Source organism: Babylonia areolata, chromosome 21 (genome assembly GCF_041734735.1).
Source record: "Babylonia areolata isolate BAREFJ2019XMU chromosome 21, ASM4173473v1, whole genome shotgun sequence".
Classification (NCBI taxonomy): Eukaryota; Metazoa; Mollusca; class Gastropoda; order Neogastropoda; family Buccinidae; genus Babylonia; species Babylonia areolata.
Window position 1 is genome coordinate 17,273,992 of NC_134896.1, and position 20,828 is coordinate 17,294,819.

Below are 20,828 nucleotides of genomic sequence, written 5' to 3' on the forward strand. Positions count from 1 at the left end.
AAAATCTCCCCAGTCATTCATAAAAATGACTTTATAGAGATGCTTTACAAATACAATGTTTGGGTTTTTTAAAGTGAGGGGATGCGCAGGTAGAAAGGGATGCAAACCCTTGAAAGATCCCAACTGGGGACTATTTGAATCCTGCAATGGAGGAAACCATTTGTAATGCCTGGAAGGACTGGAGTTTCACAAACCCATTGACTGCTGAACAAACCCATTGACTGCTGAACCTTGGCAAAACGAGATTTGTAACATGACCTTAAAGCAGTTACTCCTTTTTACGTACTGATAAATGATGCAACTGATTTTGCTTAACAAAAGAAATGCAATCACAATAGGAAGAAATCCAAATACAGAGTGGTGACTAACATCCTAACCTGTAAGCCAGATCCTATCTCTCAGTGAGGTGACAGTTCTTCACTGACAAGCATATTAGCAGCAGTCAAGGGGGAAGAGGGGGAGAGGAATCTGATTCTTTGAAAGACCCAAACTGGGGGAACCCTTTGATTTCTCTAATGGAGAGAACCATTTGTGATGCCTGGCCTGATGTGGGGGTTCAAGATTAAATCATGATACCGCTGTTTGACATGTCAGGCAGTGTGACTCACCGTCATCTGCTTGATGGGCATGAAGTCAGCACTCTGTCGCACTCTCTCAAAGATTGCCTGCAGCTGAGGGTTGATGAAGGAGTTGTCTGAAACAACAGCATCTTCATAGTTTGTAAACCAAATACATTCAAAGAAAAACACTAAGTAAAGCACATGCTTTTGAACGACACACAGATACCAGTAAGCATACACATTCACACATACACTTGCATGCACAGACATACACAACATACAAACACATATACACATGCACAAGCATGCATGCAAACATACATGCACACATTCATACATGTATACAAACACAGACACATGCATACATACACACACATACAAATATACACACATGCACAAGCATGTATGCACACGCATGTATGCACACATGCACATGTACACGCACACACACATTCACAAACACGTATGCATGCATAACATGCAGAGAAACACGCACATGCATGCACACACACACAACTGATACACGCATGTGCAAGCACATACTAATTCACACACACATACAACACAAACTTGCATGCACACACAAACATACAAATACACACGCATACAAATGCACACACACATACAAATACTCTCACACTCACACACACATACAAATACACACACATGTACAAATGCACCCATTACTTTTCAGCCTCTCCCCACTTGCATGCACACACAAACATACAAATACACACGCATACAAATGCACACACACATACAAATACTCTCACACTCACACACAAATACACACACATGTACAAACGCACCCATTACTTTTCAATCTCTCCCCACTCACCCTGGATGCTGATGATCTGTCCCAGTTTCAGGGCTGCTCCCCGAACCCGGCACAGTGTGTTCACAATTCTTTCCACATTGGCTTCCGTCAAGAAAGGACTTGCTTGCACAAGGCCACCAGTCAGTTCTACAAGAGCACCATGATTTAAGAATTTAATCTTAAAAGTACCCAAAGTCCCCAGAATGAACTTATACTTATTGTCTTTCAGCAACTGTGGTTTTAGTTTTTGTACTCCCACTGTCTGCAATTCACTACCTGTCACAGTGTGGGTCTTCCGCACCAGATCATAATTATCATCATTATTATTATTATCATTTCTGTTTCCATAACTGTAAACCACTGGTGCTGGAATTGACAACTTACACATTTAACACCTGTCATAGAACTGTCATGGTAATTGTGAACTCTGTGCATGATCTGTGGGAGCTTGGCGCACTGAATAATGCCAATATACATATGTGTGTGTGTGTATGTGTGTGTGTGTGTGTGTGTGTGTGTGTGTGTGTGTGTTTGTGTGTGCATGTGTATGCATGGGGTCTTTACTGGTTTGAACAAATCTTTATTCAGAAAACACATCACAACTGCGCACATAAACAACAGAGCAACAACAAACAGGAGGAGTAGGATCTTCATATTCTTATTTGCTTTTTTCCACACTGATCTACATGCACAAGGTGAAGGCACTTGCAGTTCTACATGTGTGTTGACCAGGGGGACCTGAAACATCTCTAGCATCAACTCACCAGGTGCTGTTAGGATTGGTAGCCAAGCACAGATCTCGCAGATCTGCTGGATCATGGACAGAAACACTACACTGTCTGGGTGTTGGAAAGCTGTGTTTTTTTCAATGTTATTGATGTTTTTTTTATCTAAATTATCACTTTTTGCTACTTTTTTGTTGTTCTGAATTATTAGTCATTCCGTGAAATGATAAAAACAACATCCTGTGTGCAGTATGCATTCAGCACATCTGCGTTTGCCTCAAACCCTGCAGATCATGAAAGAAGTCAGTCTGGCAAATTTGTTGGGTCAAGAAAAATGAACATGCATCACAGGCCATGACAAGCTGACCCAACAACCCGTCTTCATTAGGAGGGGCATGTAAAAAGTTGTTTAAGACACAACAAGCACCATGGCACAGACAGGCATTGGATTTCTTATATATTGATCACCACTGATCAGGATTCCAGGCCCTGTTTTGACATGTTGTGTCCTTGGGAAAGGCAATTTTCTCCAGTTTTCTTCACTCCACCCATGTGTGTATGGGAATCTGAGTTCGGTTAGGGTAGGGTAAACAGTGGAAGGAGAGGATTGGACCTCACCTTAAGCAGAGCCCTAGACACAGTGGATATGAATTCACTGCCCTGTAAATGGCTATGGGATCTTAAATCCTTTTTTCTTTTTTTTTCTTTTTTTAAATGGAAAACAAACAAATGAGGTTACTGACTGTCTTCTTGCTTCAGGCCAAGTGATCTTCTGGTCATCTCAGCGATAGCTCCAGCCCCCAGACCAGCTGCAAGACCTGCAGGACAAAACACAAACATCAAATCATCAACACTTGCAGCTATTCTAATTTCTATGCAACCAACATCTGTGTTCTTTTGCTGTTTGTGAATTCATACATGTGAAAAAGAAAGTTCATTTTGTTTGTTTTCAACCCTTACCTGTACGTATCAATTAGCTGAATATAAATGAATGATTTCAGTTATGACAGACAGCACTCCAAACAAAAGGAAAATCACTTGTATCTAAATTATCAAATTCGTATGACAAGGAGTCAGTCAAACTTTCACAGTAAGCAAATAAAATGAAGAAGAAAAAGCATGAAGGAAGGGGAAAAGAGCAAACAGCAAAGAGCAATTACACAGAGAGCATCAACAAAAGTTTCTGAAACAATCATATTCACAGTGCAGAAAACTGTGCTGTATAGTGTATCATTACAATTGTAGTACTGGAAAAAAAAACAACAAAAAAACAACAACAACAACAACAACAAAAAACCCAACCGTTTACATTTAATGTTATAATTATCAGTCTACAGATTCACTTCACCTAAAATGTCTGATCAATCTCATTTAAGAAAGAGTATATATATCTTCAATCTAAAAAAATAAAAATGAAATAAAATAACCGGGCTTACCTCCATAGCTCATTAGGCGGCTAATTCTGTTGGCTGGTACTCGCCTTTCTCTAGCTCTTGCACTCAGCTGTGAAACAAATCATATTATTACATAACATTCATAAAAGCATGAGGCTACATTGCTTTTGACTTGTATGAGATGAACACAGTGACCGAGAGAGAAAAATAAAAAGAGAAAGAGGCAGACAGAGAAGGGGATAGAAAAAGAACAGACAAACAAAATGGTTCAGACCGAAAATAATGCAGACAGAAAGACAGGCAGACAATCAAATACAGTATGAGATGTTCCATGATGATGATTATAATATAGATACTTATCACACCTATCCTCGGTCAGAGACCAAGATCTAACTTCCTAAGCGCTTTAAAAACATGGTGTCATTTGCACAACAGGCTGCCTACCTGGATAGGGCACACTGACAGCTGCCATTGGGTGCTCATCATCCTGGGTCATTCAATCAGGTTTCAGTTATGCAGTGTGATGCACACACACTCACACAAAGATGTAACGTTCTCCGCTTTTGACCATTTTGTTTATTTACTCTGACATGTAGGCAGCCACACCCTGTTTTCCATGACAGTAGAAACTAAGAAAGGGATGACATAAGAGAAAGAAAAAGAGAGAAACTGGTGGAAATAGATTATGAAAAAAAAAGGAGATCACCAATTTACTAACACTTAAACATATTATTTACTGGGTTGTACAAGTGCATGTGTGCCTGTATGTCTTGTGTGCCATTCAAAATCTAAAATCTTTTTTTTCTGTGCAGATTTTTACTTTGCAGACATCTTCAAATCAAGCTCAAGGTGCACTGTAACAAACCATCCTGCAATACAGAATGTTTATGTCCACACACTGAGAGTTTCACATACAAATCTGCTGAATCACCAAGTTACCTTATACCAAAAACACACATTCACTTTATGCATAGACACATGCACACAAACACACACACTCACACCTTTATAAACATTCATTTTTCAAACAGATAAGAACATAAGAATCACTTCACCTTTTGTGCAGGAGGCACAGGTACATTCCTCTGGGGCTTGGCTGAGGTGGAGAATTTCTGCTGGTGTTTGTGACTCACTGTCTGACTGTCCACGTTCAGAGATTTTGGGGCTGTCTCTCTCTTTGATTCCATTCCACTCCCAGGAACAGATCTGGCAGCTGCAGCTGCAGCAGCTGCAGCACCAGCACCAAATTGTGAAGTACTGACAATGGTCTCTGCATCTTTTGAAACTGTGCTGCTTTCCATTCCAGTGAAATGTTTCTTACTGCCAAATGATGATGGGGAGTCTGTGTCCTTCAAGTTCAAACCAGAGGCTGCAATGCCACCTGATGATGGAGAGTCTGTGTCCTTCCAGTTCAAACCAGATGCTGCACTTTCTATGACTGAGTCTTCAGAGAGGTTTTCTAAATTTTCGAAAGAATGGAAGTCTGTAAAATCTTCTGCATGAGATGGTGATGCAGGTGGTGCCTGACTACGAGACTGCAGTACATCTATCACTGCCGAAACTTGACCTTTGACCAGATCTGCCACACCAGCTGCTTGGCCTGAAAACTGAGCTGCTCTCTCTGTCACCATTTGCTGAAAGTAAAATGGATAGTTGGTTTTATATGTATCATATTCTATAATCTTTTCTATAAAAATGATAACATCAACCAAGGAACATGACATTACAAATACATCTTACAAGCACATTTATGTATGCATACACACCATGTGCAGGGAAAATTGGGGGGGATGCTCAGTTTGACTCTGCAACTGAACGATTACAGTCATAACAGTATGGGGCTTAGTAGGTGTGTCTCTTGTAAGTTGAATCAAACTGGCACAATTAAATAACAAAATGGCTTAGATTGTGTGTGGATCAATGGTGGTCCAACACTGACAGTTCTCTGTGGATTGCTGGCACTGGGATTGCAGGAGGTGATTTGGGTGCAGCAGAGTAAGGGAGATTCTGAGAAGCACAGGGGTAATGTGCTAGTGATACAGATCAGATGCTGGGTTAGCAAAAAAAAAAAAAAAAAAAAAGAAGAAGAAGAAGAAAAACTGAAAGAAACACACACACATGATGGGGCAACAACAAACAAAAAAGTAAAACACACACACACACACATAGTAACACATAAACATTCACAGTCACACACATATCTACTGACCCATCTGTCCATCCCACTTCCCCTCCCCACTGCCAGTTTATACAAATTCTTTCAACTTCCACCAGCACAGACTTTCTATAACCGTTCACATTACCTGTAGCTGCTGGGGGTTTGGCGATGCAACTCCAGACTGCTGCACAGCACTTTTGATGCTGGAGTTGCTCCAAATCTGTTGAATTTCTCTCCCCTGGTGCTCCATCATAGCACGGGTGATAGTTTCCAACCCCTTCATAAAGCCTGCCACGTCACTTCGCCACGCCATTCTGATCTTGTTCAACAGTTGCTTCAAAACCTGTTCGTCTGAGGAATGAAAAAAGCAAACCATAAGTTTTTAGACATACATGTTGTTGTTTTTTTGTTCATCATGACATTTGGTTTTTTTTTAAGATTTACAATGAAAAACTTTCAAAGAATAAGAAATTGACACTCCACTCAGTGGATATGGTATAAGTAAGAACAAAGAAAAGAAAATATGCTATGCATTTATACTATGGGCCTTTAAGCTACACAGCAAATAATACTGCTGTTCACCAGAGGTCTGGGTTTGAGCCCCCATCCCAGCCTGATGTTGTGTCCTTGGACTTTGTTCGGGGAAAGTTAAAACAGAGGGAGACGACTGGGCCCTGCCTTCCTATGCCTAGCCACTGACACAGTGGATATAAATTCACTGTCTGATGGTCATAAAAGACAATGCGACCTAAACCTTTAACCTGTGAGAGTCGATCATTGTCTCATCACACTGTTCACAGTGATAACAGACCGACTCTTATAATCGAGCTGTTGAAGACACTTGTAATACTGAATTTGTCAAACACTACACTTCTGTATACACTGCACTTTACACTCCATCTTACACTTTGCCTAGATGTCCAAGTTTAAAAATCAAACATCGAACAAGAAAGAAGGCTTTTCACGAAGGCCACTGCGAGCTGTTGCCGGTAGAACTGTTAGAGATTTCGCCGGATGTTTTACCACTCTTATTCTTAAGTATTGTTCAATGCTTAAAATATATGTTATATACCTGTTCTCCCGTAAATCAAACACCAAACACCACTGAACACACACCAATGAGCATTGCTATATAACTGTTCTGCACTGCATCATGTTCACCCTTGCAGACGACCAGTTTTGCAACGTGACCTCCGATGTTCCTGTTATGTCATTTAAATGAATAATCCGTCCGAGGTTACGTAACAACGTGTCGTAAGTTCTAAAATATAACATATTTTAACTATAGTCTCTTTTTTATTTATTCGTACATCGCTCCTTACCGTAAAACTCACCATTCATTCAAGATGTTTTCAAGTTTGTCCTGCTAGCCACATGGCTGACCTTGACACCAGCAATTCCGGGTTGAATATCGGTCTTTAGAGTTATTGTCCTTGCCCATTTGGCAGAACGATTGTGTGTGCACGTGGAAACGTGCATGGCTTGACACACGAACATGGTGAGGGGAACCGTGTCAAGCATCGTGTGTGTGTGTGTGTGTGTGTGTGTGTCTTTCTCCCTGTGTGTGTGTGTGTGTGTGTGTGTGTGTGTGTGTAAATGCATGCTTGGGACAGATGAATATGTGAGTCTGGAATGTGCAGCTGGATGCAACAGGATAACACCTGTGATAAAAAATTTTTAACACACACACACACACATATATATATATATATATATATATATATATGTGTGTGTGTGTGTGTGTGTTTTGGAAAAGACAATCCCAGTTCTCTGGTCATAGATTCGGTCTGCTCTTCACGTGGATTGTAGATATATTAAACCAGCGACTCCCCCCCTCAGCCCCCTTAATTTTTCCTGCACGACATATTTATTCTTGTTTATAAGCAGCCAACTTCGTGGTTGAGTTTCAGTTCGTGGTTGATGTTTGCTACACTGGGAAAGGGGCAGGTAGTGGGGAGGAGGGTATGGGGTTAGATGGGTGTGGGGTGGTGCATTGCATGAATTTTTTTTTTTTTTGACTCTTGTGTAAACAAAGTGAGTCTATGTTTTAACCCGGTGTTCGGTTGTCTGTGTGTGTGTGTGTGTGTGTGTGTGTCCGTGGTAAACTTTAACATTGACATTTTCTCTGCAAATACACCAAATTAGGCATAAAAATAGGAAAAATTTTGTTCTTTCCAGTCATCTTGTTTAAAACAATATTGCACCTCTGGGATGGGCACAAAAAAATAAAAATAAAAAATAAAAAATGAAGCCTAATTATAGGCAAACTGCATTTACTGTTATATTTATATTTTTTGTATTCTCTAAACTTGGCACTTTGATCTGATATTCTGACCCAACAACAAGAGCAGTCATTATTATCATTTTTTGTTCAAACAGGAACTTCTTTTGCTAAGCATGGAAGTTTTATTTATTTTGCAAACGTTTTGGTGCAGATAGTAAAAAAGGGAAATTACTCTGTAATTAATGCTAGGGGACTTAATTTGCTTTAAACTGATCTTTCTCATCTTAAACATTACATTTTGAAATTATATTCAATACATAAAAAGCTTGGATTTTTTTTTAAAGTGTATCACAAGTGAGTCTTGAACGCCTTGCCTCTCTTATTTTTTAGAAGCCACATTTCATCTTCATGGATGATGCATGTCATGCGAATACCTGGCATACATACCATTACTGCATGTCTTCTCTTCTGAAAGATGGTGATGGGATTGAACATGTGAAGAAGATGTGTGTTTGTTTGCGCATGGAACCTTAAGTTTTTAGTCTCATTCCAAAGACTTGTAAGAAATGGAGTCAGAATCAATATTAACTCATAGGTAATGTCTGAACAGAACAGCTTGGCAGAATTGAAAACTGAACCCCTGACCCATAGTTCACCAGGACCACCAGCCCTACCAACTTAACTATTCTGGCCCACAGATCCAGAGTTGATATAATCATTCTTGAGAATTTTGCAAAGTACATTTACTGCAGGATATTTTACTTGGTCTGTGTTCATATGTACCATACCTGATATGGGTCTGTCATCTTAATTCTTTGTTTCAAAGCTTAACAACAGAAAAACAACAAAACAAACAAAAATCAGCAAAATAAATAATAACAGAACAGGGAGAGAAAAATCTTGCTGAATCAAAATGAAAAAGTGACAAATAAACTCACTTTAACATGTATATTCAATGTTCAAGCCACTATGCCTATTCTTATATACACATATACCATCATCCATATCTATATACCAGGTTTTGGGTTTTTTTTAATAAACCAGTTTGTAAAATAGAAAAAAAAGTTTTTTAATGTTCTATGAATTCCCAGATATATATATACACTAATCAGAGTAAGGTCCAAGTTACTCCCTTCAGTGAGGGGACCATGTCAGAAAGATTATGGGGCAAGCCATAATTGTATTGTATTATGCTTTACCCACTGCAGTGCTCTCCCTTGAGAGAGTGCATCACCTCAATCCAGCACCACCCTTGTTTTTTCTGTCTGCGAGTGTGTTTCATTGTGAAATCTTCAATCTCTCTTGTTGCTGTGGATTCTAAATCCTTTACATTTTCTAAGTTCATGCAGCATACAAAACTTCAGTTCATCGTTTCATCTGAAAAGACTAGCATACAGACCACCATTCAAGGTCTAGTTGATGTGAGGAGCAAAAATCCTGGTCCTTGCAGGACTCAAAACCTGTGCACACTAGCTTCCCAGTTAGATGTGTTCCAACAAAGCCACCGCTCCATAATGTCACCACTTAATGAACAGCTCAGGATACCTACAGATGTCATCAATCATAATTTGGTATCTTTTCCAGACTTTTTCTTGACTGTAAAGAAATTAACCATACCAAACAGAAAGCCAAACTGAATCAAAAATTAGTTTGCTACACCAGTGATTGATGATATCCAGGTATCAATGTTCAATTTCATTTATTTTTAAATGTATTAAGCTATTTGTTGTAAGGTACTTAGCAGGGGTTTTATCAAAATTTCAAATCTTTTCCATACCCTGAAGGGCAAAATGTACTATTCCAAGATCTTCCATCCCAGTGAACAGTTCTCATTTTCAAGACTTTTCCAGACTCCGTGACTGTAGGAACCCTGACAGCAATGATAACTGAGGCAAGAATATCTGTAGTGAGAAAATGGCTACAATTAATGTGGACAGAACCAGCTGTTCCATGATGAGTGGAGTAAAGGGACAGGAGATAACTTCAACTCTTAATAAATTGGGTCATTGATAGGTAATCAACAAATCAGTTGCAAATGCTACATGTATTTCAGTCACATAATTTAAAAAAAAAAAAAAAAAAAAAAAAAAAAAAAAAAAATTGAGGAAAGGGAGGGGGAATGGAGTAATTATATGACACAAGGTTGAGGTGATGGGGTGGAGTAAGAGGACAGGAGATACTTCAACTCTAAATGAATGGATTGTCGATTGATAATCAACAAATCAGTTGCGAATGCTACGTGTATTTAAAAAAAATGCAAATTGAGGAGAAAGGGAGGGGAAATGGAGTAATTATATGAGACAAGGTTCAGTTGGGGGAAGGGGTAAATTTTTGTCATATCATGACTCTTGATGGACATTAGACAAACAGAAGATATGTTTCAGTTTTGAGAAAAAATAAAATTTCCAAAAATAAAAATAAAATAAAATTTTGGTTGGTGCTGCAAAGATAGCGTGTGCATGCCAGCCCAGGTCTGTGTGTGAACCAAACCTATAACCTTTGCTTCTTAGCTAGGTACTCTACTAATACCAGGTGCTCGATGAAAAATTTTCACAGAAAGATTTACTAAACTGGTGGTGGTCTGTATCATTTTCTCACCTTTCCAAAATAGGTAACGTGGATTTAAGTTTTCTTACTCTTTGAGCAGTCAAACACACTCAAAGACCAGTAAATGCTTGCAAAATAACTGAATTCATGGTTCAGTTCTCTCTCGCTCCCCCTCACACACAGAGATTCAGAACAGATCATGTTTGCAACAGCACAGCTCTTAGTACAAAGTGTCACATAGAGAACACCTTTGTTCAGTTTTTATTGAAACTTCATGTGCAACTGCATAAATCATCTGAAGGTCAGTGCCACTGGCTCAGTCACAATGTCATCATTCAAATGGCAGTGCACTTCTCTCACATCTCCGCAAGGTTGCACTGATCTGACTTGTAGTTTTTCAGGGTAGAAGGTGCCTAGTATAAAGAGAAAGACAGACTGACAGAAACTGAAGAGAGAGAAAGAGACAGAGACAGACAGACAAGAGCCAGAGAATCTTGTGAAAGATGCCAAAATGGGAAAGAGGAAAAGATGACAAAGAAGTGAGAAAAGAGATAAGGAGACAATAGCAAACGAAAAATGACTTCAAAGATGCAGAGGGCAAGAAGAAGAAAGAGAGAAGTAGGACTGAGAAAAGAAGAAAAAGTTCCAACAAAGTTCACCATGTTCTGAGAATACACAGACATCTAACCACAATGATTCCAACCCGCAAAAAAAAAAAAAAAAAAAAAAAAAAAAAAAAAAGTGACCAAAGGCTAAGGGTGACAACGATATAATGGTACACTCAGGTTACACAGACTACTATATCAAGACCTACAATGATTACATGGAGTGAACATTTTTTCCCTACATGCACAAGTTCATGACAACAATGGTTTGATAAAATGGATCACCCGACGGACTAGTCACGGCATGCACACTTCACATCAATGTCTATGATCCATACAGTATCATTGTATTTGGGGCTGAAACAAACATCAGTTTAACCAAGGTAACCCACCTAACTTCCCTTGTAAATAACTAAGCCAATTCTGATCCAAGTCTCTTCCCTAAACATTAATTTAAAATAACATAAAAAAGAAAAAGAAAAAAAGAACTTCGCCTTCTCCCTGGAACTTCACCAAAGAGAGGAGTTCCTATGTATGCTCCCTGTTTGGCTCGTATACTATGTTAGCCATCAGACTTTCCTAGGGGTGGTGGAAAAACAAATATACCCAAACTCCCAAGAGGATTTTAAAACTAATTTCTTTTGATGTTGGGTATGAGATGGAACAGAGAAGGAAAGCGTGGACTAGGCTGATGGTTCAATTCTACCAGTAATGATTATGAGCTGTTGTTGACATTTTCCTTCCAGACTATTATTTCTCCTCCTCCTGTATCAAAATAATCTCACTACAGATCTAACACATTTCCCCACTACTCATCCCATGCTTATATACAAAAAAAAAAAAAAAAGTTGAAGATTTTCCCCACAAAAAAGTACACAAATCTAGAATGCCCCAAAGATGCATGGGGAAAAAAATGGTTCTCTAACTTCTTCAATAATTAAAAAACAGAAAGGCACCCCTACCCTGCAGAGAAACTCAATTCACTCAACATGTGCACATTTTCCTGCTCTAGTTTTATTTGCCCATCTTATCTCGGAGCGTGCAGCCTGCCTTTCCCTGTCTTAAATTTGGTGACACAAGCAACATAATACAGAAAGCCTCATGCGGTCCCCTCATGAGGATAATTTCCATTGGTTCACAAGTATCTAAATACAGCTTAACATATTTATGCAAACGACACACATTTTCAATTAAACCTTGCAAAGTACATGTTGTAGTAATACTTCCAGTCATTCTTGGAACTAAACAGATGACAAAGTTCATCAACTCGTAACCTGACAAACATTCGCTGTTCAACATAAACAATATAAGAAAAGAGAAGCCAACTGTAGTATTGAAACAACTGCACCTCAGCAACAAATGAACAATCCAAAATATGTATGTATCTTACCAGCAGCGAAATATTAACTGATAATGTTCTTACTGACTGCTGGAGAATCAGATTCAAAATACTGTGCAAATGGTTTTAAAAAGACATTAAGAAAGAAAGAAAAGAAAAACACCACTAAAAATGTTTATTGCCGAGAATGCAACATAGTACAAAACCATGCATCTCCCCCCATTCACTAGTAATTATATGCTTTTGCATATGACGACATATTAAAAGCCTTTTTAAAAGTTTTCTTCTCCTTTTTGATCATCTGTTTCTGGTACAGATGTTTAAAAAAAAAAAAAAAAAAAAAAAAAAAAAAAAAAAGGAAAAGAATATGCCAGTCAGTTACCATGCAACCTCCTCTTCAGGTTAAAATCAAAACATCAGAATTAACTACAAAGTAAAAGAGAACTGAAGCAAATCTGACAAATGTTTAAGCCATTTTACAAACAATATTAAGACAATTTTTAAAAGTTATGAAAAAAAGGAAAGAAAACTATTCCTCTTAAAAAAAAACCCCAACAATGTTTCTATTTACTTCCCACCCCTCCCCAATCATTCTTTTATGTAGAGGTCACTGAGAGAGATGAACTTCTTTACTCATGATACTTAACATCATAATATTCTTTGACAGTATGTCAAAGGCCTGGCTCCTTTTTTACAGTTTGTCTGCATTTCCAACAGACTTGTGATCAAAATTTTGGCCGAGATCCATCCACAAACAGCTGACGACAAATTATATCATGTATACCCACACCAAAAAAACAACAACACTGAGATGTGAACAAAACTCACCTCCTTTCAGTAAGAAAATATTTATGTGGATACAAAGAAAGTTCTGGAACAACCAATCAATACATGCCAAATGCTGGTGCTCTTGACTCAAATAATCAGATTACAATAACAAACCGGAAAAAGCAGAGGAATGCTCATGGTTTCAGTCAGCTACCTGGAGAAGTATGAATGCCAGATTGTGGTTTATAGTGTGTGCTTTAGTTACAATTTTTTTTAAAACTATGTTCCTGATGCTTATCATCCAGTGATTCACAATGAAGATCAAAATCAGTACTTTGAGGAGAAATTCATTCATATAACTTTTCAAGTTTCTTTTGTGTGAAATTCTAATTGAGAGAGTATAAGTATAATCTTACAGGGAATTGTACTACAGCTGCTTGGTTTCTCCAGGTAACCATTGTCACTGAATTTGATGATGCAAATAAATCATGTCCAGTTATCAAAGTGACTTTTTCTATGTCCCTCATCCATCTCTTTTCTCTCCTACCATTTCAATCCAATGGAACTAAAATTAAAAACCTGAAATCGAAACCAATTAAAACACAAAACTATCAAAAGAAAACATACAACATACAGCACTCTAAAATTACAACTAAGGACAAAATGAGTCAGTCAAAGATAAATTCAAAGTTGTGAAATACACTACAAGTATCAGGTTATGGCATGCTATACTGCCAACCTACACATGCGCCAGTATTATACCAGTAAAACAGTTCATGTTGTTAACATTACAGTTGTTGAAATAAGCCATGACCATGAAAAGCATGATCAGTCACCTAGCCCTGTCAGACTCACTTCCATAATGGATGTAATATCCAACTGGATACAACATGGCAATATCTGGACTAACAATAAGCATGATAATCATTACAATTTACATGATGGTTGGGGTTATTTGTTTTAAAATGAATCTGACACAGTGTTAGACTCGCACTGGTGCAGGAATAGTAAACCATCTTAAGATAAATTAGTTTGATTTTAATTGATTCATCATGATAAATGACAGTTGTTTTTTGTTTTGTTTTTGTTGTTGTTTTCTTTTAAAGGAAGAAATCATACCTAGCTCAGTCAGCTTATCCTGGTCTTTTACATCAGCTATTTGGCACAAGGAGAAACTACTGTACAATGAAATGAATACATGGAAGTCACAACCCACCCCATCCCTCCACCCACAAAACAGCAAAGGAAAGAACACTTAAAAATACAGAATGAATCACATCTGAATAAAAAAAACAACCCCCAAAACAAAAAAAACTCCAAAACCACAAAACCCTGAAAGGCTGACTTTGTGTTTTAAATATCCTATATTAACTGGATCTCTCTCCAGAGTCTCAAAAGCGTACAAATGATGCTGTTAAATTCAAATCAAAGCAAACCGAAAGACATAATCATTATAAGATTAAAAAAACAAACAAAAAAACCCAGTTCTAAAACAGGATGGTTCAGTCATGTGACAATCAAAATTGAAATAAATAAGTTAACAAACTGGCACTTTTACGAAAGCGGTGCCTTCCAGAAAATAAAGTGTAAACCATTGAGATGACCAGAAAAAAGTGAATAGTTCATAAAAAAAATGTAATCTTGCCTCTGTCACCCCACCCATCCCCATAAATGTATCACCAAACAGAGGTGTATGAACGATGGCGATGTCCTTATCTACAGTGAAAATAATGTCGGATGACAAATTTACAGCATGACAGCGATGTTAATGTGGATGAGACAGGCTGAAAGACAGGAATGAGCACAAGAACTTTTGTGAAAAAAAAAAGTCTTGTGGCCTGGTTTTGCTAATTTACAATAAACAACACTCCTTCAATTCCATGTCCACATCAATGAATAAATTAATAAAAAGAGGGAAAACATTTTGTCTCTCCCCTGCCATGTACAATATCCGGCCACTTGATAAAATGACAAATGAATATTTTACATATGAGTGAAAAATGATTTATCAACCATATTGTTTGTCTTGAATACATAAATAATAAATAGTAAAATATCACACAATCTTGTGTAAGCACTAATACTATATAAGATCTTTTAACACCACTAGATAGGAAAGACAGAGCGAGAAAGGGAGAAGAGAAAGACAAGTCTTATTTATCCAAAGCCAAAATACAATAGAGATGTGAAACTATGTCTAAATGACTAAAAACAATACAGAAAAAAAAGAGAGAGTGAGAGAGAAGATATTGCAATTCTCAAACAACACAAAGGACTATGTTGCTTTAGACACATTTTCATCATCTGGGCACACTCTTTAAAATGGCCGACGGCAAAATGCCCCATCACCTCAACAAAGGAAAGACATTTGGGCTGTGACATATCCAGATCTTTTATGTTATGGGTAACTTTTCAACAATGCAGTACTGATGTAACAATGATGGATGGTGACTTCATGAATAATTTACAGTGATGCCTGGAAAACAAACAAAAAAAGTTCTGCTGAGCTAATGTTCCTTCATCTCTAAGCCATCCAGAAGCTGCGCAATAGTAAAAACAAAATGGAAAAAAAATATTAAAAAAGAGAAGGAGAATGCTGGAATCATGATGTGAAATTATCATTGTTCACTCAAGTCACTAACGACCTCGTTCAATCTTTTTCCACCTTCGTTGCGCACACGGTCAGTTTGTTATCAACAAACACACTGCTGGTACTGCTACCCGATAAAGTGGGTGGGCATGGGTGAGAAAAAGTGAGGAAAAATTATATTATCAAAATTTTTTTGAAAATTAAAAAGGGGGGCAGGGGCTTTTGGGGGTGGGGTGCCGGGGGTGGGTGGGGGTGTGGGGACTAAGCAGTCAGTGGTGCTTGTTACCGAAGATACCAACTAACCAAGAGTCACAGATGCAAAAGCTTTCTTTTTCCTCCAGCCAAGAATTCTAAACTACACTGCAGAGATATCCTTTTTTTCTTTCTTTCTTTTTAAGGCAAGGTGGATGTAAAGAAGTACCCGTTCATTCAGAAACTCACAGCTCTTTTCCAAGACAACGACAATGACAACTGCATGAAAGAGGGAAAAGAAGAATGGGGAGAATAGGGGGGGGTCAAGACCAAAAAACCACAAAACTCACTATACAAACTGCATGAAAATGGTTCTCCAAATGAAGAGAAAAAAAAGGTCAAACCCTCCAACAAATTTTATACAAATATGACTGATAACATTAGAACTAATACAGAATGTATGGTTAACACTGGAAGTTAACAAGTACATCAATCACACTGACAACAGGTTTCTGTACAACAAGCACAGCATTCTGATAATATGTACGCGCAAAATACATAAATTAGGATAACAGTTAACTTTAACATCGTAATTCACATGCAGAATATAACTCCTGAAATGCCTGAACATTTCTTAGAAGACAACATCCATATATTCTGCAATACATTCAACACAGACATGCTTTTTTTTTTCTTTTTCATCAACTGGTTCACACTCGCTCCCTCTTTCAAACTTGCACCAGTGCATACAAACTCTGTGATTTGTGTGCACATACTCGCCCCTCACAATGGACTTTGAAAGGAAAGAAACCATGATGCTCCACTGACAGTTTGTGGGTAGCCTCTTTCAGAGTCCAATGAAATAGGAAGTGATCAGCTCTACGAATGAAAGACGTTGCCCCCCATCCCTCCCTGTACCTCTCAAATGACATTCTGAAATATCCATACCACCATCATATAAGAATATACCTGCAGCAAACATTATTGCAGGCTTTTTCTTCCCTTCAATAATTTGAACTGTGCTACAGTCATGACATTTCTAAAGCTTTTGCTCAGGGTCTGACGGAGCCACCTCGTCAATATGCTAATATTATGTGGGTGTTGAGTCCCTTTCTAAGGTTTTATTACCAGCAAGACCTGTTGTTGCTGGCAGCTAAGAGTAACTTACTAAGTAGATGAACCTTTGTTAAACTGACATTGCAGGAAGTTGTTTCACTGCTGTTATAATCAAGAGTCTTTGTCCTTGAGCAAATCACTTGAAATCTCATGCTGCAGCTGGACCTGAGCTGATTCATCTGTATCTCATTAGTCTGAACAAGTCAGGACACAACAACACAACCTTTAATAAATGTCTGCAGGACAGCAGCAAGAGGCTGTTTTATCATGACCTTCAATCATTACAAGTGTATTTGTCTGGTATTATCAGGCAATGATTTTATTCTTCAAAACCAGCCATCAGAAAGCAGTTTGTTTCACCAGATTTCCTACTATCATCAAATAAGCACAGGCACACATTACCAATCCTGGCTAAAGACTGGCATATAATCAAATAGAGCCACTGCAAACATTGCAAAACAACAGACCACGAAAGAAGTGGGTGTCTCTGATGACAAAAATTTCTCAATGTTGCTAATGGGGTAAAAAGCAATGAAAAAAAACTGATGCAAGAAGTTGAGTGGAAGTGAAGCAGAAATACAACAGCCAGCCAGGAAAGGAAAACTAAATGAGTGATAACACTGAATATCTAGTTTGGGAGGGAGGGCAGTTGTTTTACTTTTCACTGCTTATTTTCTATCCCTTTCTCTGTCAGTTTTTCATATGATGTTCAACCTAAAAACAACAACAAATAAACATTCCTTCCAAGTCATGCCAGGTGCTTCTTACAGGCATGTCAGGTGCCTCCTACAGAGAGAAGGTGCTGAACAAGATGTGCACCATTGCTGAGTCCCCTCACTGGTACGACCTGTTGTGTTCCCGACAGGGAATGGCATCTGTTCTGTCTGACCATGCACACACCACAATCAACCACCCCGCCCTGCTGACATCAGTGACTTGTAGCTGCAATAAGGAGGGGAAGAGAAAGGAGTATGTTCCCAGTGATAGACACCAACCACAAAAAAACAAATTCCTGACAGCCTCTTCCAGCCAGAGAAAAAAATTCCTGACAGCATTTTTCTCTTTGAAAAAACACCACTAGGTCAGACCCTCAATCGCAGCATTGAATGTTTCTGCACCAACTGATTTTTTTTCTTAGCTGAGCAAAGGACTAGCAAGCATCAACACAACAGATGAATAAACACAGGCTATCAACATGCAACTGAACCAAAGCCACTAATACAGTATGGTGATCGGATAGTAAGTGCAAGAAGTCAAAATCATATAAAATTGGACCAACTTAAAGTTCATGAGTTGTTAATGTCACACCAAAACAAAACTACTGAAAAATTTTCAAGCTTTATGTTTGATTGGGCTTTACTCAATTTCCAAACTAAGGTCCAAGTTAAGTTAGAGGATATCTTTTTTCACTGAGGTTTAATTTTCCATTAACAAGGATAAAAATGTGGAGACTGTGGATCAATCACTTACTCTCCACCCTGTGACAAACAAAAAAATGGTTCTCTCTATACACCCAAAACACAGCAAAAAAGGTTGAAAAGACAAATGAATATGCCGATAAACCTCACACATACACACTTACCACAACACTTGACTTACACACACTATGCCATAATAATGTGATAACACAGTTGTGAAAAGTCAACAGGCCTGAGTTATCATCCTCACCATCCATCAATAATATTTCCTTCTTTTTTTCCCTTCATCCTTTTCAACTTTTACTGAGCTCTTCAAATAGTAACAATGAGAGTATGACCTGTGAAAGGGCAACTCCATGTACCAACATGTGTGATTGTTTAAAAAAAAAAAAAAAAAAAAAAAAAAAAGCGGTGGCACTATGCTGAAATTTTGCAGTAAACAAGTCCCTTTTGTATCTCCTATGATGGCTCTAACTACCAATTTTTGTTGTTGTTTTTCCTGGGAATCACGAGTGTTCACTTCAGGTCAATAATTCCACCTTATCAAAACATGCAAATGGCTATCTGTTCAAGTTCGGTCAACAGATCCAGGTGCTGCAGGAACAGACTTTCAGGACATCATGGAAAACCCAACATGCTAGGGACAGAGGTGACAAAAGGAAATTGCATGAGAAAACAAAAAACAACAAAAAACAAAAATAAAAAAACCCTTCATATACAAAGGTCTCAACAGAAATATGAACCAAACCAATTCCATGATGGTATGGTTGATACACTAACTGGAAAGAAACAGGTTTGGTTATTACTTTCTTTTTTGTCCGTGGGAGAAAAAAACACCAAAATCTGGACAAAGCCAAGGCAGATCTTCCTGAAGTAAAGACTCAAGGCCCTAAGGGAAGGGTCTAACGTTGAGAAGCCTGACGCGCCCTTTTCAATTCCTCCTGCTGTATGCGCTGCTGGATCATGCACTGAGCACGGGCGATGCTGGAGGGAGTGCCCGTGATGGACACAATCCTGTTACGGGTGCCAGGGGCATAGATTCCCTTCTTGGAGATCTGGATGTTGGTGCCTGTGAACTGCTGGATCTCCACAATGCCCTTGCCTCCAGGCCCAAGGATGGCCCCCACAATGTTCTCCCCGACTTCCATGTCCTGCTTGGTGGTGCCATTGGCCTTGTCCTCCGTGGGGCTGTACATGCCAGTGCCTAGGCCAAAAGAATTCTGGTTCATATTGATGGCAGCAACGGCAGCTGAGCGGTCAGGGGTCTGGGGATAGGCTGTGGTGGGAGGGACATAGCTAGCTGCGGCTCCAGTGAAGGAGTCATTGAGCATGGGGCTGCCACCATAGCGCTCCCCTGGGGCGATGGTGGAGGAGGAACTACCAAACAGGCTGGAGGAGGCGCCTGTGGAGCCAGAACTGCCCATGCCTGAAGAAGCAGAGCCCACGGGGCCAAACAGGCCAGCAGCAGATGTGGAGTTGTTGCTGGTGTTCAAGAATCCACTGGATACAGAGGAGGTTGGGGTGGAAGCCGAAGCCATGGCCATTCCTTGCATACCCTGCATGCCTTGCATGACAGTAGACCCCACCCCACCCATGGCAGGCGCCGGGGTGCTCATTCCCATCCCAGTGTTCATCTGACCCAGACCTAGACCCATACCTAAAATACCATACGATGCTAGAGTGTTCATGGCTGTTGCAATTTCTTCAGTGGGCCCATCCGCAAAGCCAGAGTTCCTCAGGGTCATCTTGAGGTTCTCCAAAGTGGCCCCACTCATGGGCCCACTGCCAGTCAAGGCAGCCATGTTGAGCCCAAAGCCCATGCCACCTCCCTGGCCAGTCATGTTGAAGTTATTCCCGTTGACACCAAACCCGCCCCCAGTGAAATTGCTGTTGCTCATCATGTCCTGACCTCTGCCCTGCAGGAAAGTGGTGTTGGCGAACGGGGACCCTGTGGGGTTGGCACTGGCCACAGGGCCTGTACAGTCTGCATAGCTGATGTTGGGGCAACTGCCACTCTGGGGATCTTCCACTATCTTGCCCAGGACCATGTCCACTGCCTTCTTGTTGGACTCCATGTCACCTGAAATGCAACCAAGCCATCTTCATACTGCTTTGGGCAACAAGTTAATTTCACATTTCTGTTAATGCAAACCAACTATCTGAAATATCTTGCTCCAAACCAACAGAAAAGTTGACAAAACCAGACACCTCTATTTCATGACAACATTCCTCCTTCCACCTGTCTGCCAATAAAGTGGGGGGCTTTAAGCCAGACTTAAGTGCAGAGACCTTACCAAGTGAATAGAGCTTGTTTCAAGGGTCAAAGACTTTTTTGACTACGGGAATGCTGAAATAAAGTAAAGCTGATCCCAGAA

General features: G+C 39.3%; 2 protein-coding genes across 6 annotated transcripts in view; both read right to left on the reverse strand.

Moving 5' to 3' along the window:
• Positions 1-7,048, reverse strand: part of LOC143295910 (atypical kinase COQ8B, mitochondrial-like) — a 35,714-nt gene extending 28,666 nt beyond the window's left edge. The window contains exons 1-7 of the mRNA XM_076607596.1: positions 6,989-7,048; positions 5,800-6,005; positions 4,552-5,130; positions 3,539-3,605; positions 2,846-2,920; positions 1,399-1,524; positions 609-694 (exon numbers count right to left, since the gene is read on the reverse strand). Coding sequence (XP_076463711.1) covers positions 609-694; positions 1,399-1,524; positions 2,846-2,920; positions 3,539-3,605; positions 4,552-5,130; positions 5,800-6,005; positions 6,989-6,995 — 1,146 coding nt within the window. The 5' untranslated portion in view covers positions 6,996-7,048. The remainder of the gene's footprint in view (positions 1-608; positions 695-1,398; positions 1,525-2,845; positions 2,921-3,538; positions 3,606-4,551; positions 5,131-5,799; positions 6,006-6,988) is intronic.
• A 5,650-nt stretch (positions 7,049-12,698) lies between these two features.
• LOC143295705 (RNA-binding protein Pasilla-like) overlaps positions 12,699-20,828 on the reverse strand; it is a 31,102-nt gene continuing 22,972 nt past the window's right edge. For all 5 annotated transcript variants that reach the window (XM_076607327.1, XM_076607326.1, XM_076607324.1 and 2 more), the window contains one exon: positions 12,699-20,533. In XM_076607327.1, the coding sequence (XP_076463442.1) occupies positions 19,356-20,533 (1,178 nt within the window). In that variant the 3' untranslated portion in view covers positions 12,699-19,355. The remainder of the gene's footprint in view (positions 20,534-20,828) is intronic.